Source organism: Pseudophryne corroboree, chromosome 3 (assembly GCF_028390025.1).
Source record: "Pseudophryne corroboree isolate aPseCor3 chromosome 3, aPseCor3.hap2, whole genome shotgun sequence".
Taxonomy (NCBI): Eukaryota; Metazoa; Chordata; class Amphibia; order Anura; family Myobatrachidae; genus Pseudophryne; species Pseudophryne corroboree.
The window spans coordinates 350,200,495-350,224,191 of NC_086446.1; the positions used below are offsets into that span (position 1 = coordinate 350,200,495).

The 23,697-nt window shown below is 47.0% G+C and overlaps 1 protein-coding gene across 1 annotated transcript in view; it reads right to left on the reverse strand.

Annotated features, from left to right (window-relative positions):
• Nucleotides 1-2,409: 2,409 nt before the first annotated feature.
• Nucleotides 2,410-23,697, reverse strand: part of MIEN1 (migration and invasion enhancer 1) — a 31,535-nt gene continuing 10,247 nt past the window's right edge. Inside the window, exons 2-4 of the mRNA XM_063959735.1 lie at nucleotides 19,844-19,941; nucleotides 19,668-19,744; nucleotides 2,410-2,998 (exon numbers count right to left, since the gene is read on the reverse strand). Of these exons, the coding sequence (XP_063815805.1) occupies nucleotides 2,915-2,998; nucleotides 19,668-19,744; nucleotides 19,844-19,941 (259 nt within the window). The 3' untranslated portion in view covers nucleotides 2,410-2,914. The remainder of the gene's footprint in view (nucleotides 2,999-19,667; nucleotides 19,745-19,843; nucleotides 19,942-23,697) is intronic.

The following is a 23,697-nucleotide window of genomic DNA, read 5'->3' on the forward strand; positions in this document are numbered from 1 at the left end:
CTTCATCAGTAAGTCTTTCAAATCCTAGTGGACAAGTGGGGCCTACCACATGCAGACCTGATGGCGTCTCCACACAATCACAAAGTTCCGGTCTTCGGATCAAGGGATCCTCAAGCAGCGTTCGTGGACGCACTGGCAATTCCATGGAACTTTTGGCTACCCTACGCGTTCCCTCCACTGTCACTCCTGCCCAGGGATCTGCGGAAGTTCAAGCAAGGAGGAGGAATACTACACCTAGTCGCTCCAGCATGGCCCAGACGGCATTGGTCCTCAGACCTGCAGGGTCTATCGATAGAGCGTCCTCTTCTACTTCCTCAACGCCCAGACCTCCTCGTTCAGGGCCCTTGTGTCTACCCGGACCTGGCCAAACTAGCTTTGACGGCATGGCTCTTGAAGCTTCACTCCTGAGATCCAAAGGATCTTCAGAGGAGTTATCCAAACTATGCTAAAGGCCCACAAACCGGCTAATGCACAGATTTATTATAGGGTCTGGAATTCTTATTTCACCTGGTGTGCTGCTAAGAATTACGATGCTTACAAGTTTAGTACTTCCAGACTTCTGGCCTTTTTACAACAAGACCTGGACTTAGGACTTCGTCTGGCCTCACTCAAGGTTCATATATCTGCCTTGTCAGTGTGGTTTCAGCGGAAAATAGCGTCTATTCCTGATGTTCATAGATTCACTCAGGACGTATTGCGAATTCAACCTCCCTATGTCCCCCCTGTGGCTCCATGGAATTTGTCTGTTGTCCTGAATGCCCTGCAAGAGTCTCCATTTGAACCTCTTGAGACGGTGGACCTTAAATGGCTCACTGCCAAGGTCCTCTTTTTGCTGGCTGTTGCCTCTGCTAGAAGAGTTTTGGACTTAGGCACATTGTCCTGCCGTCCACCCTTTCTGATATTTCATTGTGACCGGGCGGTTCTTAGGACTAGCCCAAGTTATTTGCCTAAGGTGGTGTCATCTTTTCAACTTAACCAAGAGATTGTGGTTCCGGCCTTTAGCTCTTCTGACTTGTCCTCCAAAGAGCAGTTTTTGGATGTAGTACAGGCTCTCCGTATATACGTGGAATGGACTGCCTCTATCAGGAGGTCAGATTCCCTTTTTGAACGTTTTGGTTTTCACAAACGTGGCTGGCCTGCGAATAAGCAAACCTGCTGCTATTAAGGCCCATTCTACTCAGTCTGTTGGACCTTCTTGGGCAGCCCACCGTGGCGTGTCCGCAGAACAATTGTGCAAGGCCGCTACGTGGTCTTCAGTGAACACGTTCATTCGTTTCTATGCCTTTGATACTTCTGCCTCCCAGGATGCTTCCTATGGATGCCGGGTTCTCTTACCTGCTAAGGTGCGTCCCCTTCCTTGAGGAACTGCTTTAGGACATCTCCGATGTATTCCCTGTGGAATCCCAGTGTACCCTGCTGCAGAAAAGGAGATTTATGGTAGACTTACCATGGTTAAATCTTTCTGCAAGGTACACTGGGTTCCACAGGACGCCCACCCTGACGCACTTAGCTTCTTTGGGTTTGTATGGCATTAGCCGCTGGTTCCTTCTCCTGTCGCGAGAACGTGGTTGTATGTGACTAACATCTACAGTCTCTCTTACCTGCTACTGCATTGGACTGCTTAACGAAACTGAGCTCCTGTGCACGAAGGCAGGGTTATAGAGGAAGCAGTGCAATGCATCCTGGAAACAGTCAAAGCTTTAGCCTGTTGGTGCCTTGGATCAAGGTCCAACTCTACACCCAGATGTATTCCCTGTGGATCCCAGTGTACCTTGCAGAAAGAGATTTAACCATGGTAAGTCTACTATACATCTCCTTATTTCAACATCTTCTGATGCAATGTGTTACATTTTTTCTAAATCTCTTTAGGTCAGTAGCACAGTTGATAATTATTGTTGTGACATAGGGCCCGATTCACAGATGTATGTTAATTCGATGTTAATGCATTCCTGCCATGTGTTAAGATCTGCATGTGTGTAGAAGCCACACTGCAGATCTGGCCCTGCCATGTTGCCTGCACTGTCCTAAAAGCCGCATCATAATTGACATGTTGCTGGCATTTGGGGGGCAGCGTTCAGAAAACGGGGATGCTTCGGACAATTTTCTGGGTGTGCCAAAACTAGTGGCTGGGTCCTCAGACTGTAATGATTTCACTTTAACCCGAGGATTACGTCGATGTCCGATGTTCACACAGCTGCATCTTTGGAAACATTAGCAGTTCACACAAGCCAGCAATGGATATCTTTTTACTTAAGACATCTCCTGCAGCTTGTGCACAATCTCTGTGTACAAAGACACATCTACTTCTGAATCAGCCCCATAGTCAGTGACTGGTTAATGCGAACATACATACTATTGGTGTACATGTCAAACTCCGTTAGCTATTGCTGAGTAAATTTACTAAATCTGTAACTGTAATATTCTTTAATGCTTCTAATATTTCATGGCAGATTTGTTGATAAACATGATATTTGGAGATTACATAGTACAAAACATACTGAACACTGCATTTATATACAGAAAGAATACAGTTACTCCAAATATAAACAGGCTGTTAAGCACAGCTGAGAATGCAATAAATAAAACCCATATGCTATTGCACAAGGATGAACACAGTTGAGGATGCATCATTTTGCATCCCATAGCATGGAGAGCAGAGAACGGTGAATTGAACTGCATCTGATGCTCGTGTCTGCCTGGGTGGTTGATGGCAGTGCAATGATGGTGAAGCCATGGATTATTGGAAACAGTTGTTAATCAGCATATTGCAGAAGGTCTCATCTGAGGGAGAGAGGCGTTAATCTGCACCATGGCTGGAGAACAGCAGATGTCTGACACAGTAGGAAGTACCAGTGGATGAGCAGAAGACTGCAGCGATAATGTGAGCCAGGAATTAGCTCACATCCTGGAGGTGTTACAAGATGACACAAGGGGCTCTACTGTTGGTGATCTTTTCCACTGGTTCGCCTTTGGTAGCTTTTCGTATAACCTCTATCAACTGCAGAGGAGAAAGTGTTAATAGTGTTAACCTGTCACATCTACTGTTAATGGTGGTCTCAAAAAAACCAACAACAAAAAAAAAAAACACACTTTACAGTCGACACATACATAATTCAGCACTGTTCTAGTAGGGAACCTTATTGGAAACGGTAAATGAAGAAGTAGCTGTAATAAACATTCACTTTTAAACAGATGTCACTGAAGAGCTCATCTGACATGAGCCCATTTGCCACTCAGCACAGTACTATGTAAGTACTTTATAGAGGTACGGTTGTTGCAGTATGACTTACTAACAGTACCATAATTGTGGAAGGGCAGCAAGAAGTATTGGAATGCCTAGCAATAACAGAGGTTGCAGTGAATTCAAAATAGGATTTTCCTGTTAAAATGTGACAAATTGATGTTGTTATTATTACTAAAGATTTCTAAGGGTCCACAGCACTGGACGGTATGGAAGAATAGAACACACTGTACATTAATAGGGAGATAAAAGGTAGACAATATAAATTAAGTCATAAAAACAATAGCATAGAGGGAACTGCTCATAACTAGCTTACGTTTTCACAGCAAATTCGCACTGTAAATTGCATCTGCAATACAATTCCAACTCGCACTGCTCTTTCAGAGGGTAATTTGAGGTTTTTTTTTTTTTCAAACTCCAAGTAGTGTGAAAAGGTAGGGAAATCTTTAAAGGTAAAAATGTCAGAATTTGTTTCAGAACCCCTTGGGCAACCCCCCTTATGACTAATTAGGCATTTGGAAGGTTTTAATTAGCTTAATTGGGCCATTAATGACATGGCCCAAATGGCCTCAAAAATAGGATTTTAATACCTACCGGTAAATCCTTTTCTCCTAGTCTGTAGCAGATGCTCGGGACTACAAAAGGACCATGGGGTATAGACGGGATCTGCAGGAGACATGGGCACACTATAAGACTTAGAATGGGTATGAAACTGGCTCCTCCCTCTATGCCCCTCCTCCAGACCTCAGTTATAGGAACTGTGCCCAGGGAGACAGACATTGAGGAAAAGGATTTTTGTTAAACTAAGGGTGAGATACATACCAGCTCACACCACAACACACCGTACAACTATATTACCAGATAACAGTATGAACGAAATACAGCAACAAGCCGAATCTAACAGATACACAACCTTCGTGTAACCGAAAACAACAACTAACAATACAACTGCAAGTAACAGTCCGCACTGGGATGGGCGCCCAGCATCCTCTACGGACTAGGAGAAAAGGATTTTACCAGTAGGTATTAAAATCCTATTTTCTCTTACGTCCTAGAGGATGCTGGGGACTCCAATAGGACCATGGGGTCTATACCAAAGCTCCAGACCAGGCGGGAGAGTGCAGACGACTCTGCAGCACCGATTGAGCAAACATGAGGTCCTCATCAGCCAGGGTATCAAACTTGTAGAACTTAGCAAAAGTTTTTGAACCCGGCCACGTAGCTGCTCGGCAAAGTTGAAGTGCCGAGACCCCTCGGGCAGCCGCCCAAGATGAGCCCACCTTCCTGGTAGAATGGGCCTTCACCGACTTCGGCAACGGCAATCCAGCCATAGAATGAGCGTGCCGAATCGTATTACAAATCCAGCGTGCAATAGTCTGCTTGGAAGCAGGATTTCCAATCTTGTTGGAAGCATACAGGACAATCAGAGCCTCCGTTTTCCTAACAAGAGCCGTTCTGGCGACATAAATTTTCAAAGCTCTTACGACATCGAGAGATTTTGGCACCATCACGGCATCCGTAGCCACAGGCACCACAATAGGTTGATTTATGTGAAACGAAGAAACCACCTTCGGCAGAAATGGTTGACGAGTCCTCAATTCCGCTCTATCCACATGGAAAATCAAATATGGGCTCATGCGAGACAAAGCCGCCAATTCCGACACCCATCTGGCGGACGCCAAGGCCAAAAGCATGATCACTTTCCAAGTGAGAAATTTCAACTCAACCTTTCGTAAAGGTTCAAACCAGTGAGACATAAGAAATTGTAACACCACGTCAAGATCCCACGGTGCCACAAACGGAGGATGGATATGCAGCACTCCCTTCATGAAAATCTGAACTTCTGGAAGGGGCGGCCAATTATTTTTGAAAGAAAATAGATAAAGCCGAAATCTGCACTTTGATGGAACCCAATTTCAGGCCTGCGTCCACGCCTGCCTGCAAAAAATGGAGGAAACTACCCAGCTGAAACTCCTCCGCAGGAGCTTTCTTGGCTTCACACCACGACACATTTTCTCCAAATACAGTGATAATGCTTCGCCGTGACCTCCTTTCTAGCCCGGGAATACCCTTTCGAGCTAGGATTTGGCGTTCAACCTCCACGCCGTCAAACGTAGCCGCGGTAAGTCTTGAAATACACATGGCCCCTGCAGTAACAGGTCCTCTCTGAGAGGAAGCGGCCAAGGATCTTCTATGAGCAATTCCTGAAGATTCGGATACCAGGCCCTCCGTGGCCAATCTTGAACGACGAGTACTGCCGGAACCCTTGTTCGTCTTATGATCCTCAACACTTTTGGAATGAGAGGAAGTGGAGGGAACACATATACCGACTGAAACACCCACGGAGTTACCAGGACGTCCACTGCACTGGCTTGGGGGTCCCTTGACCTGGAACAATACCTCGGAAGCTTCTTGTTGAGGCGAGACACCATCATGTCTATTTGAGGAATTCCCCAACGCCTTGTCACTTCTGCAAATACCTCTTGATGAAGAGCCCACTCTCCTGGATGGAGATAGTGTCTGCTGAGGAAGTCTGCTTCCCAGTTGTCCACACCCGGAAGGAAGACTGCTGACAGAGCGCTCACGTGCTTTTCCGCCCAGCGAAGAACTCTTGTGGCCTCCGCCATCGCCGCTCTGCTCTTTGTTCCGCCCTGGTGGTTTACGTACGCCACCGCTGTTACGTTGTCCGACTGAATCAGGACAGGTAGACCTCGAAGAAGTTGTTCCGCTTGCAGAAGGCCGTTGTAAATGGCTCTTAACTCCAGAACGTTTATGTAGAGACAAGTTTCCTGGCTTGACCATTTTCCCTGGAAACTTCTTCCTTGTGTGACTGCTCCCTAGCCTCGGAGACTTGCATCAGTGGTCAGCAGGACCCAATCCTGGATCCTGAACCTGCGTCCCTCTAGAAGGTGAGAACTTTGGAGCCACCACAGGAGAGATATTCTGGTCCTGGAAGATAGACTTATTTTCCGGTGCATGTGCAGGTGAGACCCGGACCATTTGTCCAGCAGGTCCCACTGAAACACCCGGGCATGAAACCTGCCAAACGGGATGGCTTCGTAAGCCGCAACCATCTTCCCTAGCACTCGAGTGCATTGATGAATAGACACTCTTGCCGGTTTCAGAATCTCCTTGACCATGCATTGGATTTCCAGAGCTTTTTCTGCTGGAAGAAACACTCACTGCAGTTCCGTGTCCAGGATCATGCCCAAGAAAGGCAGCCGAGTTGTCGGAATCAACTGAGACTTTGGCAAATTTAGGATCCAACCATGATGTTGCAGAACAGTCAGGGAGAGTTCCACAGTTCTTAGCAACTGCTCCTTTGATCTCGCCTTTATCAGGAGATCGTCCAAGTACGGGATAATTGTGACACCCTGCTTGCGTAGGAGTACTATCATTTCCGCCATCACTTTGGGCTTTCCATGGCCCCGAGGGTCTTCACCAAACGGCAACGTCTGAAATTGGTAATGATAATCCTGCACCGCAAATCTCAGGAAAGCTTGATGTGGAGGATATATTGGGACGTGTAAGTAGGCATCTTTTATGTCGACTGACGCCATAAAATTCCCCCCTTCTAGACTGGAGACCACTGCTCGAAGAGACTCCATCTTGAACTTGAAAGTTTTCAAATATAGATTGAGGGATTTTAGGTTCAGGATCGGTCTGACAGAGCCGTCCGGCTTTGACACGACAAAGAGGCTCGAATAAAACCCTTCTCCCCGTTGGGACGGGGGGTACCGGGACAATGACACTCTTGACACAGCTTTTGTAGCGCAGCACTCACTACTTCCCTTTCTGGGATAGAAACTGGGAAAGCCGATTTGAAAAATCGGTGGTGGTGGTGGGGGGGGGGAACCTCCTGAAACTCCAGTTTGTACCCTTGGGACACTATGTTAACACCCAAGGATCCAGGCCCGAGTGAAACCAGACCTGACTGAAGAGGCGGAGACGTGCCCCCACCGGCACGGACTCCCGTAGGGGCGCCCCAGCGTCATGCGGTGGACTTGGCAGAGGCCGGGGAGGACTTTTGGTCCTGGGAGCCTGACACAGCAAACGATCTTTTTCCCCTTCCTCTACCTTTTGAGGCAAGGAAGGACGAGCCTTTTCCTTTTTTGTATCTATTAGGCTGAAAGGACTGCATCTGATAATGGGGTGCCTTTTTCGGTTGTGCTGGAACATAAGGAAGAAAATATGACTTACCCGCTGTAGCGGTAGACACCAGGTCAGCGAGGCCATCACCATACAAGACACTACCTTTATATGGGAGAGCTTCCATAGCTTTCTTGGAGTCGGCATCAGCATTCTATTGATGAATCCACAGCGCTCTCCTGGCCGAGACTGCCATGGCATTGGCCCTTGATCCCAAGTTGGAAGTATGTGTGGGAGCATGGCGCGCAGCGCGAACGCTGCGCTGTACCTCATTACTGAATCTTCTGTTCTTCTATATACTCACCCGGCTTCTTTCTTCTGGCTGCTGTGAGGGGGTTGACGGCGCGGCTCTGGGAACAAGCAGCTAGGCAGACCAAGTGATCGAACACTCTGGAGCTAATGGTGTCCAGTAGCCTAAGAAGCAGAGCCTTTAACTCAGAAGAAGTAGGTCTGACTTCTCTCCCCTCACACCCACGAAGCAGGGAGCCTGTAGCCAGCAGGTCTCCCTGAAAATAAAAAACCTAACAAAGTCTTTTCAGAGAAACTCAGGAGAGCACCCCTAGTGTGTGTCCAGTCTCTCTGGGCACATAATCTAACTGAGGTCTGAAGGAGGGGCATAGAGGGAGGAGCCAGTTCACACCCATTCAAAGTCTTAAAGTGCCCATGTCTCCTGCGGATCCCGTCTATACCCCATGGTCCTTTTGGAGTCCCCAGCATCCTCTAGGACGTAAGAGAAATTAACTTTTTCATTTTTTAAAGCAACAAAGTATTTTTCTCTAACGTCCTAGAGGATGTTGGGACTCCGTAAGGACCATGGGGAATAGACGGGCTCCGCAGGAGACATGGGCACTTTAAGAAAGAATTTAGATTCTGGTGTGCACTGGCTCCTCCCTCTATGCCCCTCCTCCAGACCCCAGTTTGAGACTGTGCCCAGAGGAGATTGGTGCACTGCAGGGAGCTCTCCTGAGTTTCCTGCTAAGAAAGTATATTTGTTAGGTTTTTTATTTTCAGGGAGCACTGCTGGCAACAGACTCCCTGCATCAAGGGACTGAGGAGAGAGAGAAACAACCCTACTTCTCTGAGTTTCAAGGTCTTGTTTCTTAGGCTACTGGACACCATTAGCTCCAGAGGGAGTCGGAACACAGGTTCGCCCTGGACGTTCGTCCCAGAACCGCGCCGCCGTCCTCCTCACAGAGCCAGAAGAAAGAAGCTGGGTGAGTATGAGAAGAAAGAGGCTTCAAAAAGGCGGCAGAAGACTTCATTGATCTTCACTGAGGTAACGCACAGCACTGCAGCTGTGCGCCATTGCTCCCATACACCTCACAAACGGCAGTCACTGTAAGGGTGCAGGGCGCAGGGGGGGGGGGCGCCCTGGGCAGCAATATAAACCTCTTATTTGGCAAAAGAGAGCATATATACAGCTGGACACTGTATATATGCATGAGCCCCCGCCAATTTTACACTTTTAGCGGGACAGAAGCCCGCAGCCGAGGGGGCGGGGCTTCTCCCTCAGCACTCACCAGCGCCATGTTTTTCTCCACAGCACCGCTGAGAGGAAGCTCCCCGGACTCTCCCCTGCTTATACCACGGTAGAAGAGAGGGTTTTAAAGAAGAGGGGGGGCACAATTCGGCGCAGATAATAACAGCGCTACGGGGTAAACATTAAATTGCTGTGTTTTTCCTGGGTCATATTGCGCTGGGGTGTGTGCTGGCATACTGTCTCTCTGTCTCTCCAAAGGGCCTTGTGGGGGAACTGTCTTCAGAAGAGCATTCCCTGAGTGTGTGGTGTGTCGGTACGTGTGTGTCGACATGTCTGAGGTAAAAGGCTCTCCTAAGGAGGAGATGGAGCAAATGTGTGTGTGGTGTCTCCGTCGACAACGCAGACGCCTGATTGGATATGTGAAATTAAGTGCTAAGATTAATTTTTTACACAAGATTAGAGAACAGACAGGGAATCTACCCATGTCTGTCCCTATGTCACAGAGACCTTCAGAGTCTCACAACGCTCACTATCCAAAATAATAGACACTGATATCGACACGGAGTCTGACTCCAGTGTCGAATACGATAATGCAAAGTAGAGCCAAAACTGGCAGAAAAGTATTCAATATATGATTATTGTAATAAAAGCTGTTTTGCATATCACTGATGACTCATCTGTCCCTGACACGAGGGTACACATGTTTAAGGGGAAGAAGAAAAAGAGCGGGAATCTCCAGACATGAAGCTGCAGCTTCCCAAAAAGAATTCTCAGGGAGTATCCTTTCCCTAATGGGGCCAGGATACGATGGGAATCTTCCCCTAGGGTGTAACATAGTAACATAGTATCTGAGGTTGAAAAAAGACAATTGTCCATCGAGTTCAACTTATTTGTGGTCTCCTATGCATGATGATTTGACTAAAATTTCTGACTGATGCTGCTGTCAGCCGTTGCATTTTATCCCTATTTATAGTAACTATAATGCATGACTATGCACCATACCCCTGGATATCCTTATCCATTAGGAATTTATCTAACCCATTCTTAAAGGTGTTGACAGATTCCGCCATTACAACTCCCTCGGGCAGGGAATTCCAAACACGTATTGTCCTTACCGTGAAAAAGCCTTTACGCCGTATTGTGCGGAATCTCCTCTCCTCTAACCTGAGCGAGTGTCCACGAGTCCTCTGTGTTGATCTAACCAAAAGCAGGTCCCGCGCAAGCTCTGTGTATTGTCTTGCGCGGGACCTGTTTTTGTACAAGGCATTGACACGTTTACCCAAAAAGGTAGCGCTGACTTTACAGCTATCCTCAGGGATCCTGCAGATAGCATGCAGTAAAAGTACTTTGAAGTCCATTTACACACATTCTGGTACACTACTCGGACCGGCGATTGTGTCGGCATGGCTTTATAGCGCTGTAGCAGCGTAGACAGATACCTTATCAGCGGAGATTGAAACCCTAGATAAGGATACCATGTTATTGTCCCTAGTATATTATAATATATATATATATATATATATAAGACATGCCCAAAGAGGCGTTAGTCTACTGGGTTCTAGAGTCAACGCTATGTCGATTTCTGCTAGACGTGTCCTGTGTAACATGCAATGGACAGGTGATGCCGACTAAAAGAGGCATATGGAGTTGTTGCCTTACAAGGGTGAGGAATTGTTCGGAGGGGGCCTCTCGGATCTCCTCTCCACGGCTACGGCAGGTAAATCAAATTTTTTGCCATATATTCCCTCACAATCTAAGAAAGCGCCTCATTATCAAATGCAGTCCTTTTGTTCCAATAAAAGCAAGAGAGCACGTGGATCGTCCTTTCTTGCCAGAGGTAAGGGCAGAGGGAAAAAAAGCTGCACAACACAGCTAGTTCCCAGGAACAGAAGTCCTCCCCGGCCTCTGCTAAATCCACCGCATGACGCTGGGGCCCCCCTGAGGGAGTCAGCTCCTGTGGGGGCACGTCTTCAAATGTTCAGCCACGTCTGGGTCCACTCACAGGTGTATCCATGGGCAATAGAAATGGTTTCCCAGGGTTACAAGCTGGAATTCGAAGAAGTGCCTCCTCGCCGGTTTTTCTAATCGGCCCTACCGAAACAACCCCTGGAAAGGGAGATAGTGTTACATGCGATTCACAAATTGTGTCTGCAACAAGTGGTGGTAGAGTTTCCCCTGCTTCAAAGAGGGCAGGGGTACTACTCAACTCTGTTTGTGGTTCCGAAACCGGACGGTTCGGTCAGATCCATTTTAAATTTAAAATCCATGAACCTTTACTTTAAACGGTTCAAGTTCAAGATGGAATCACTCAGGGCGGTCATTGCCAGCCTAGAAGGGGGAGATTTTTTGGTATCTCTGGACATAAAGGATGCATACCTGCATGTCCCCATATATCCTCCTCATCAGGCACACCTGAGATTTGCGGTACAGGATTGTCATTACCAATTTCAGACGTTGCCATTTGGGCTTTCCACGGCCCCGAGAATTTTCATCAAGGTAATGGCGGAAATGATGGTGCTCCTGCGCAAGCAGGGTGTCACAATTATCCAGTACTTGGACGATCTCCTCATAAAAGCGAGATCACGGGAGAAGTTGCTGAGCAGCGTATCACTTTCACTGAATGTGTTACAGCGACACGGCTGGATTCTCAATATTCCAAAGTCGCAGCTGAATCCTACAACTCGTCTGCCCTTCTTGGGCATGATTCTGGACACAGACCAGAAAAGGGTTTTTCTTCCGAAGGAAAAAGCGCAGGAACTCATGACTCTAGTCATGAACTTGTTGAAACCAAAACAAGTGTCAGTACATCATTGCACTCAAGTTCTGGGAAAGATGGTGGCAACATACGAAGCCATTCCATACGGCAGATTCCATGCAAGGGCCTTCCAATGGGACCTATTGGACAAATGGTCCGGGTCCTATCTGCAATTGCATCAGCGGATCACCCTGTCCCCCAGGGCCAGAGTATCTCTCCTGTGGTGGCTAAACAGTGCTCACCTTCTAGAGGGCCGCAGGTTCGGCATTCAGGACTGGATCCTGGTGACCACGGACGCGAGCCTCCGAGGTTGGGGAGCGGTTACACAGGGAAGAAATTTCCAAGGACTTTGGTCAAGTCAAGAGACTTGTCTTCACATCAACATCCTGGAACTAAGAGCCATATACAACGCCCTACGTCAAGCGGAGATCTTACTTCGCAAGTGACCAGTTCTGATCCAGTCAGACAACATCACAGCACTAGCTCATGTAAACCGCCAAGGCGGCACAAGGAGCAGAGTGGCAATGGCGGAAGCCACCAGAGTTCTTCGCTGGGCGGAGAATCATGTAAGCTCTCTGTCAGCAGTGTTCATTCCGGGAGTGGACAACTGGGAAGCAGACTTCCTCAGCAGACACGATCTGCATCCGGGAGAGTGGGGACTTCATCAGGAAGTCTTCGCGCAGATTGCAAGTCGGTGGGGACTACCCCAAATAGACATGATGGCATCCCGTCTCAACAAAAAGCTACAAAAAGGTATTGCGCCAGGTCAAGAGACCCTCAGGCGGTAGCTGTGGACGCCCTAGTGACACCGTGGGTGTTCCAGTTGGTATATGTGTTTCCTCCTCTTCCTCTCATACCCAAGGTGTTGAGGATAATAAGAAAAAGAGGAGTGAGAACAATTCTCATTGTTCCAGATTGGCCACGAAGGACCTGGTATCCGGATATGCAAGAAATGCTCACAGAAGATCCGTGGCCTCTTCCTCTAAGGCAGGACCTGTTACAACAAGGTCCCTGTCTGTTCCAAGACTTACCGTGGCTGCGTTTGACGGCATGGCGGTTGAACGCCGGATCCTAGCAGAAAAGGGTATTCCGGATGAGGACGCAACGTCTAAACATTATCACCGAATATGGCGAAAATAGGTTTCTTGGTGTGAGGCCAGGAATGCTCCTACGGAAGAATTCCACCTGGGCCGTTTTCTTCACTTCCTACAAACTGGAGTGAATTTGGGCCTAAAATTAGGCTCCATTAAAAGTTCAGATTTCGGCCTTATCCATTTTCTTTCAAAAGGAATTGGACTCATTACCTGAAGTACAGACTTTTGTGAAGGGAGTACTGCATATTCAGCCTCCTTTTGTACCTCCGGTGGCGCCTTGGGACCTTAACGTGGTGTTAAGTTTCCTTAAGTCACATTGGTTTGAACCACTTAAGACAGTGGAGTTGAAATATCTCACCTGGAAGGTGGTCATGTTGTTAGCCTTGGCTTCGGCTAGGCGAGTTTCGGAATTAGCGGCTTTATCACTTAAAAGCCCCTATCTGGTTTTTCTTATGGATAGAGCGGAATTGCGGACCCGTCCTTAATTCCTGCCTAAGGTGGTCTCATCCTTTCATATGAACCAACCTATTGTCGTGCCTGTGGCTACACGTGACTTGGAGGATTCCGAGTCCCTTGATGTGGTCAGGGCTTTGAAAATTTACGTGGCCAGAACGGCTAGGATCAGAAAAACAGAAGCACTGTTTGTCCTGTATGCAGCCAACAAAGTTGGCGGTCCTGCTTCAAAGCAGTCTATTGCTCGCTGGATCTGTAACACGATTCAGCAGGCACATTCTACGGCAGGATTGCCGTTACCAAAATCGGTTAAGGCCCATTCCACTAGGAAGGTGGGCTCTTCTTGGGCGGCTGCCCGAGGGGTCTCGGCACTACAGCTGTGCCGAGCTGCTACTTGGTCGGGGTCAAACACCTTTGCAAAGTTCTATAAGTTTGATACCCTGGCTGAGGAGGACCTCCTGTTTGCTCAATCAGTGCTGTAGAGTCATCCGCACTCTCCCGCCCTTTTGGGAGCTTTGGTATAATCACCATGGTCTTTACGGAGTCCCAGCATCCTCTAGGACGTTAGAGAAAATAAGATTTTACTCACCGGTAAATCTTTTTCTCGTAGTCCGTAGAGGATGCTGGGCGCCCGTCCCATGTGCGGACTACTTCTGCAAGACTTGTATATAGTTATTGCTTACATAAGGGTTATGTTATAGTTTCATCGGTCTTGGACTGATGCTATGTTGTTTTTCATACTGTTAACTGGGTAGTATATCACAAGTTATACAGTGTTATTGGTGTGGCTGGTATGAATCTTGCCCTTGGATTAACAAAAATCCTTTCCTCGTACTGTCCATCTCCTCTGGGCACAGTTTCTCTAACTGGGGTCTGGAGGAGGGGCATAGAGGGAGGAGCCAGTGCACACCCAGAGTCAAAGTCTTTCTTAAAGTGCCCATGTCTCCTGCGGAGCCCGTCTATTCCCCATGGTCCTTACGGAGTCTCAGTATCCTCTACGGACTACGAGAAAAAGATTTACCGGTAGGTTTAAAATCTTATTATTTCAATGACTAATAATTGCTTATCATTTTATTACATTACTTTTAAAACTTTGAAATCGCCTCAGATTACCCCAAAAGCACCATTTTTCTACTTTTTGTTTAGCATTTTTCACTTTTGGGGTATCCAGGAAGGTTGCCGCACTTTTTCATGCGCTTCTCCCAGGTTGCCTTATATAGAAAATGTGCACACACACGCTAAAGCAAATTGGCATTTCTAATTGGAATGCGCGTTTCTCAGGTGGGCACATTTATCTATGAGAGAGTAGATACAAGTTTTTTTGAGCATCTTGGGCAAGAAAAAGGGAATATAACGGCAATATTTCTAATTGATACTCATGCTCCCCTCAATCAAACCCTCTCTATATTTTAGACATGTTTATTGCCACCCACCTAGATCTGCTAAGGAACTTGGGGTGGGCAGCAGTAGAGTGAAGTTATATTGCCGATTGACACTCACTCAAGCTTTCCCAGTGACACCGGGGAATCAACTAAGACTTCCCATCATCCCCCAACCCCCCCCCCCCCCCCCAAAAAAAAAAAAAAAAGATATTCTGGATAGAAATTAAAAAAATTAAAATAGGATTTTAAAATTACCTACCGGTAAATCCTTTCGTAGAGGATGCTGGAGTCCACATTAGTACCATGGGGTACAGACAGGTCCACTAGGAGCCCCTGACATTTTAAAAGTTTAACAGTGTGGGCTGGCTCCTCCCTCTATGCCCCTCCTACCAGACTCAGTCTAGAAACTGTGTCCGAGGAGACTGACATACTTCGAGAAAAGGAAATGCACAGATAGTGGTGAGATTCACACCAGCTCACACATACAAGGCAAACCAAGCTAACTAGCTTAAAAACATTACTGAAACAAGTAATAACGCAGTACTCAACTAAGAACAAAGCAGTACTGACCAAGTAACCACTGCAGGATAACGAAGCACTGGGCGGGCGCCCAGCATCCTCTACAGACTGCGAGAAAAGGATTTACCGGTAGGCAATTAAAATCATTTTCTCTTACGTCCTAGAGGATGCTGGGGTCCACATTAGTACCATGGGGATGTACCAAAGCTCCCACAACGGGAGGGAGAGTGCGGAGGCTCCTGCAGAACCGATTGACCAAACCTTAGGTCCTCGGAGGCCAAAAGTATTGAACTTGTAGAACTTGGCAAACGTGTTCAACCCAGACCAAGTAGCTGCTCGGCAAAGCTGTAAAAGCCGAGACACCCCGGGCAGCTGCCCAGGAAGAACCCACCTTTCGAGTAGAGTGGGCCTTAACAGATTTTGGACACAGCAATCCTGCTGTAGAAAATGCATGCTGGATAGTGAACCTGATCCAGCGAGAGATTGTCTGCTTAGAAGCAGGATACCCAATTTTCTTGGAATCATACAGGATAAACAGAGAGTCCGATTTTCTGTGACGAGCAGTCCTCTTCACATAAATTTTCAGAGCCCTTATAACATCCAAGGACTTTGATGTAATTGAGGAGTCAGTAGCAACTGGCACCACAATAGGTTGGTTGATATGAAAAGCAGACAACCTTTGGAAGGAATTGCTGATGTGTCCGGAGCTCAGCTCTATCTTCATGGAAGATCAAGTAGGGACTTTTACAAGATAAAGCCTCCAACTCCGACACAAGTCTAGCAGAAGCTAAGGCCAACAAAGTGACAGCCTTCCACGTGAGAAACTTGACCTCAACCTCTTGTAGAGACCCGAACCAATCCGATTGGAGGAACTGTAACACCACGTTAAGATCCCAGAGCACCATAGGTGGCACAAAGGGAGGCTGGATGTGCAGAACCCCTTTCAAAAAAGTCTGAACCTCAGGGAGGGAACCCAGTTGTTTCTGGAAGAAAATGGATAAGGTCGAAATCTGAACGTTTATGGATCCCAAACGCAGGCCCATATCCACACCTGCTTGCAGGAAGAGGAGAAAACATCCCAGTTGAAACTCCAGCGTAGAAACTTCTTGGATTCACACAAAGACGCATACTTTTTCGAAATGCGATGGTAATGTTTAGATGTTACACCTTTCCTAGCCTGTAGCAGGGTAGGAAAAACCTTATTCGGAATGCCCTTCCGAGCTGGCGCTCAACCTCCATGCCGTCAAACGTAGCCATGGTAAGTCTTGATAAGCGAACGGACCCTGTTGCAGAAGGTCCTCCCAAAGAGGGAGAGAGAGGGCTCGGATCTTCCAGCAGTAGATCCGCGTACCTAGCCCTTCTTGGCCAGTCCGGAGCAATGAGGATTGCCTGAACCCTTGTTCTCCTTATAAATTTTTAGAATCATTGGAATGAGTGGAAGAGGAGGAAACACGTACACTGACTGGAACACCCACGGAGTCACCAGGGCGTCCACCGCCACTGCTTGTGGGTCCCTTGACCTGGAACAATACCTCTGAAGCTTCTTGTGAGGCAAGAGGCAATCATGTCGATTTGAGGAACCCCCCAAATTATTGCCACCTCCGTGAACACCTCTGGATGGAGGCCCCATTCCCCTGGATGGGGATCGTGTCTGCTGAGGAAATCCGCTTCCCAGTTGTCTATGCCCGGAATGAAGATTGCTGACAGCACCAATGTGTGTTTTTCTGCCCAGAGGATGATTCTGGTCACCTCTTACATTGCAGCACTGCTCTTTGTTCCGCCCTGTTGGTTTATGTAGACCATCGTCGTTACATTGTCTGACTGCACTTGAATGGCTCGATCTCGCAGAAGATCTGCCGCTTGAAGAAGACCGTTGTACACGGCTCTTAGTTCCAGAATGTTTATCGGAAGACCGGATTCCAGGTCGGACCACCTTCCTTGGAAGGTTTTCCCTTGAGTGACTGTGCCCCATCCTCAGAGACTTGCATCCGTGGTTAGAAGGATCCAGTACTGAATCCAGAACCTGCGGCCCTCCAGAAGATGAGACATCTGCAGCCACCAGAGTAGTGAAATCCTTGCCTTCAGTGACAGACGAATCCTCTGGTGCAAATGTAGATGAGACCCCGACCACTTGTCCAGGAGATCCAGTTGGAAGAATCGAGCATGAAATCTTCCATACTGTAGAGCCTCATAGGAGGAAAACATCTTCCCCAGAAGGCGAATGCACTGATGAACGGATAACCTTCAGGACATCCCGGACCATTGTTTGAATCACCAACGCTTTCTCCTCCAGCATAAACACCCTCTGCTCTTCCATGTCGAGGATCATCCCTAGGAAAGACAATCTCCTCGTCGGCTCCAAATGTGACTTTGGAAGGTTCAGGATCCAACCATATACCCTGAGCAAACAAGTCGTGAAAGCAATAGACTGCATCAACTTCTCCCTGGTCGATGCCTTTATCAGCAGATCGTCCAGATATGGAAAAATGTTCACCCAGTCTGCGGAGAAGCACCATCATCTCTGCCATCACCTTGGTGAACACCCTCGGTGCTGTGGAGAGGCCGAATGGCAGTGCCTGAAATTGATAGTGACTGTTTAACAGTGCAAATCTGAGATAGGCCTGGTGCAGCGGCCAAATAGGAATGTGGAGGTACGCATCCTGGATATCCAGGGATACCAGAAATTCCCTCTCCTCCAGACCTGAGATCACCGCTCTCAGAGACTCCATTTTGAATTTGAATACCCTCAGATAAGGGTTTAGCGATTTCAAGTTCAAAATTGGTCTGACCGAACGCTCCGGTTTCAGTACCACGAAAAGGTTTGAATAGAAACCCATATGTTGCATATGAGGTGGAACTGGAACAATGACCTCTGACTTTTCCAATTTTTGGATGGCTTCCTGAAGGATAGCCCTGTCTGTTATCAAAGCCGGCAAGCCTGATTTGAAGAACCGGTGAGGCGGGAGTTCTTGAAACTCCAGTCTGTACCCCTGGAACACAACATCCTGTATCAAGGCCGTACGACACCCAGACGTGGCTGAAACGTCTGAACCTCGCACCCACCAGCTCGTCCTCCAGGCTTCACGGTCCACCATCATGATGAGGATTTTAAGGAACCAGAGGCAGGTTTCTGGTCCCGGGAGCAGGCTTTTTGGATTTTGCACGACCACCTCTAAAGGTGGTAGGAGGTTTGGATTTTTTCGTTTTAGCGGTCCGAAAGGGTTTCTTCGTAAAAGGTGTAGCTGAGGGAAGAAAAGGTGACTTACCCGCAGTTGCCGTGAAAATCCACGCATCCAATGCTTCCCAAAATAGAGCCTTACCCGTGTAGGGTAGGTCCTCCACACTTCTCCTGGATTCCGCGTCTGCAGACCATTGGCGTAGCCAGAGTCCCCTGCGAGCTGAGACAGACATGGAAGATATCCTTGCAGTTAGCGTACCCAGGTCCTTCATGGATTCCACCATGAACCCTGCAGAATCCTGTATGTTACGTAAAAACAGTTCAATGTCACTTATGTCCATTGTATCAAAGTCCTCTAGTAATATGCCTGACCACTTTACTATAGCTTTAGAAATCCATGCACAGGCAATAGTAGGCCTGAATGCCACCCCTGAAGCAGTGTATATGGATTTGAGCGTAGTGTCAATCATACGACTAGCCGGTTCTTTTAACGCGGTAGATCCAGGGACAGGTAAAACCACCTTCTTTGACAGTCTGGAAACAGATGCGTCAACTATGGGTGGGATTTCCCATTTGTTTTCTATCCTCCTCAGGGAAAGGAAAGGCAACCAAAACCCTTTTGGGAATCTGGAATTTTTTCTCTGGGTTTTCCCAGGATTTTTCAAATAAAGCATTTAATTCTTTAGATGCAGGGAAGGTTAGCGAGGCTTTCTTATAATCTGTAAAGTAAGCCTCCTCAACCTGCTCAGGTGTTGTGTCAGAAATGTTTAACATCTCTAATAGCCTCAATCATGAGCTGCACACCCTTAGCCAAGGATGCCGCCCCCCGCAGCACATCCCCATCACCGTCAGCCGTGTCAGAGTCGGTATCCGTGTCATCTTGCATAATCTGGTGCATGTTTTTTGTGGGAATATGCTAGGGGATTTTGAAGGAATAGGCACAGAACCTGACCAAACTGCCATAGACTTCCTGAATACCAGAGTTTCAGTCTCAGTATGAGCTACCCTAGTAGAGAACTGAGAGATCATTCCCTTATTAGAGGCCCACCACTCAGGCTCAGTAATAGGGATCTGAGACAAAACATTACATTCCTGTGAACATGGAATGGATTCCTCTGCAGCATAAGACACAGAGTCCCTAGACATGGCTATGCGAGAACCAAACACCCACAAGAAAATGTCAGACACAGTCGTCGTCGTTCCCCCCCCCCCCCCCCCCCCCTTATCCAATCCCTTTATAGGTCTACAATTCAAAATTGGAAAAGTTGGAAGGTGTGCAATAGTGATCATCTCCCAACCACATTGACAGTCATACCTGGTAATTATTACCAGGCTTGTTTTTCAATTGCTTACCTGCAAATGCACAAACAGCTTTGTTATTTTTTTGTGACAAAGTTTAAAATCGTTAAGACTTACATCTTTTTCATAGGGAAATCCACCAAGTTCCAGTTTGGAGAAAACCAGTTTTCCATTTATCTCAATCTCAAATGCTCCTGAAAACAAAACCAAATTAAATGAGTTGTCCTGCCAAGAGAACAGATTTTTAAAAAATAAAAGGGAAGCAAGGTAAGATTTGTAATCGGGATACTCACCTGTTCCTCCAGGACGGGAGTCTATAGAGACCTCAGGGAACTCCTCCAGAACTGCACTTGCCAGCTCCTCATAATGTGATTTAAACCCGCAGGGTTCACTACATGTAATGATGATAACACTTAAGATTCACAGACAATTTTCTACTACCCCAGTGCTCTAATGATAGACTGTATCAGCTATGGTAATATGTGGGTTGGATACACTACTACTACTAATATAGACGCAAGCTATTTATAGGTTATTCCACAAGTTCTCAAACTCTGTCCTCATGACCCCACACAGTTTATGTTTTCCAGGTCACCTACAGATTTTTAAAATGTGACAGTTGGTGGTACACAGTGCACCTGCGAACCGGAAAATGTGTCCTGGTTGGGATCCTGAAGACAGAGTTTGAGAACCACTGGCCGTTACTCAAATACCATGGGCAGCGAAGACACCTTTATAGTTGTCCATGGTTTTAGAAAATATTGTTTTACACTTACTGAAGTTACTCCCTTGCACACCAATTCATAGTTTATAAGATTATTACCAACCAGCAAAACTCCATAGAGGAATAGGGATCTACAGCCGTGGCCAAATGTTTTTAGAATGACACAAGTATTGTTTTTCACAAAATTTGCTGCTTCATTGTTTTTTTAAGACCTTTTTGTCAGATGTTACTATGGTATGCTGAAGTAAAATTACAAGCATTTCATAAGTGTCAAAGGCTTTTATTGACAATTACATTAAGTTTATGCAAAGAGTCAATGGGTGGAATTCAATTGTTTGAAAAGTCAGTTGGGTGTCTGGTTTTTTTCCTATCTAATAGGAAGGGAAAAAACAGACACCCAACTGACTTTTCAAACAACTGAATACCCCCCAATATGTGCAGTGTTGACCCTCTCTCAAGACCTCTACAATTCGCCCTAGCATGCGGTCAATCAACTTCTGGGCCACATACTGACTGATGGCCACCCATTCTTGCCTAATCAAGGCTTGGAGTTTGTCAAAATTTGTAGGTTTTGGGATTAAGGTCTGGGGAGTTTCCTGGCCATGGACCCAAAATTTTGATGTTCCCTGAGACACTTAGTTATCACTTTTGCCTTATGGCAAGGTGCTCCAAGTGGCTCGGAGAACAAAACATCTAAATTTTGGGTTCATGACCAGGAAACTCCCCAGACCTTAATCCCATTGAGAACTTGTGATCAATCCTCAAGAGGCGGGTGGACAAACAAAAACCTTCAAATTCTGACAAACTCCAAGCATTGATTAGGCAAGAATGGGCAGCCATCAGTCAGTATGTGGCCCAGAAGTTGATTGACAGCATGCTAGGGCAAATTGCAGAGGTCTTGAGAAAGAAGGGTCAACACTGCAAATATTGACACTGCATAAACTTAATGTAATCGTCAACAAAAGCCTTTGACACTTACAAGCATCTCATAATTTTACTTTAGTATACCATAGAAACATCTGAGAAAAAAAGAAAGAGTTCTAAAAACACTGAAGCAGCAAACTTTGTGAAAACCAATACTTGTGTCATTCTCAAAACTTTTGGCCACGGCTGTATAGCCTCAGAATACATTGCTGCTATGCTGGGTGGGAATAACAGGTGTTTTCAATAGAGCTCATTTATTGTAAAGGTTACAGCTGGTGATAGGGTTATCACTAGCAATGATAAATGCTATCAAGGGTTCGCAAAGGTAAGGCATATCTAAGAAATGATGAAAAGGAATAAATCATTTAAAAAAGTACTTTGTTACTTGAAAAAATAATAATCAAAATTCAATATTTTAAAATAAGATTTTACTCACCGGTAAATCTATTTCTCGTAGTCCGTAGTGGATGCTGGGAACTCCGAAAGGACCATGGGGAATAGCGGCTCCGCAGGAGACTGGGTACAACTAAAGAAAGCTTTTAGGTCACCTGGTGTTGCACTGGCTCCTCCCACTATGACCCTCCTCCAAGCCTCAGTTAGGACACTGTGCCCGGACGAGCTGACATAATAAGGAAGGATTTTGAATCCTGGGTAAGACTCTTACCAGCCACACCGTATAACTCGTGATACCATACCCAGTTTAACAGTATGAAAACAACGGAGCCTCTCAACAGATGGCTCAACAATAACCCTTTAGTTAACAATAACTATGTACAAGTATGGCAGACAATCCGCACTTGGGACGGGCGCCCAGCATCCACTACGGACTACGAGAAATAGATTTACCGGTGAGTAAAATCTTATTTTCTCTGACGTCCTAGTGGATGCTGGGAACTCCGAAAGGACCATGGGGATTATACCAAAGCTCCCAAACGGGCGGGAGAGTGCGGATGACTCTGCAGCACCGAATGAGAGAACTCCAGGTCCTCCTCAGCCAGGGTATCAAATTTGTAGAATTTTGCAAACGTGTTTGCCCCTGACCAAGTAGCAGCTCGGCAAAGTTGTAAAGCCGAGACCCCTCGGGCAGCCGCCCAAGATGAGCCCACCTTCCTTGTGGAATGGGCTTTTACTGATTTAGGATGCGGCAGTCCAGCCGCAGAATGCGCCAGCTGAATTGTGCTACAAATCCAGCGAGCAATAGTCTGCTTAGAAGCAGGAGCACCCAGCTTGTTGGGTGCATACAGGATAAATAGCGAGTCAGTTTTCCTGACTCTAGCCGTCCTGGAAACATAAATTTTCAAGGCCCTGACTACGTCCAGCAACTTGGAATCCTCCAAGTCCCTAGTAGCCGCAGGCACCACAATAGGTTGGTTCAAGTGAAAAGCTGATACCACCTTAGGGAGAAACTGGGGACGAGTCCTCAATTCTGCCCTATCCATATGGAAAATCAGATAAGGGCTTTTACATGACAAAGCCGCCAATTCTGACACACGCCTGGCTGAAGCCAAGGCCAATAACATGACCACTTTCCACGTGAGATATTTTAGATCCACGGTTTTAAGTGGCTCAAACCAATGTGATTTTAAGAAACTCAACACCACGTTGAGATCTCAAGGTGCCACTGGAGGCACAAACGGGGGCTGAATATGCAGCACTCCTTTCACAAACGTCTGAACTTCAGGTAGTGAAGCTAGTTCTTTCTGGAAGAAAATCGACAGAGCCGAGATCTGTACCTTAATGGAGCCTAATTTCAGGCCCATAGTCACTCCTGCTTGTAGGAAATGCAGAAATCGACCCAGTTGAAATTCCTCTGTTGGGGCCTTTTTGGCCTCACACCAAGCAACATATTTCCGCCATATGCGGTGATAATGCTTTACAGTTACATCTTTCCTGGCTGTAATCAGCGTAGGAATGACTTCCTCCGGAATGCCCTTTTCCTTCAGGATCCGGCGTTCAACCGCCATGCCGTCAAACGCAGCCGCGGTAAGTCTTGGAACAGACAGGGCCCCTGCTGCAGCAGGTCCTGTCTGAGCGGCAGAGGCCATGGGTCCTCTGAGATCATCTCTTGAAGTTCCGGGTACCACGCTCGTCTTGGCCAATCCAGAACCACGAGTATTGTTCTTACTCCTCGTTTTCTTATTATTCTCAGTACCCTTGGTATGAGAGGCAGAGGAGGGAACACAAACTGACTGGTACACCCACGGTGTCACTAGAGCGTCCACAGCTATCGCCTGAGGGTCCCTTGACCTGGCGCAATATCTCTCTAGTTTTTTGTTTAGGCGGGACGCCATCATGTCCACCTGTGGCCTTTCCCAACGGTTTACCAACAGTTGGAAGACTTCTGGATGAAGTCCCCACTCTCCCGGGTGTAGGTCGTGTCCGCTGAGGAAGTCTGCTTCCCAGTTGTCCACTCCCGGAATGAACACTGCTGACCGTGCTAAGACGTGATTTTCCGCCCATCGGAGAATCCTTGTGGCTTCTGCCATCGCCATCCTGCTT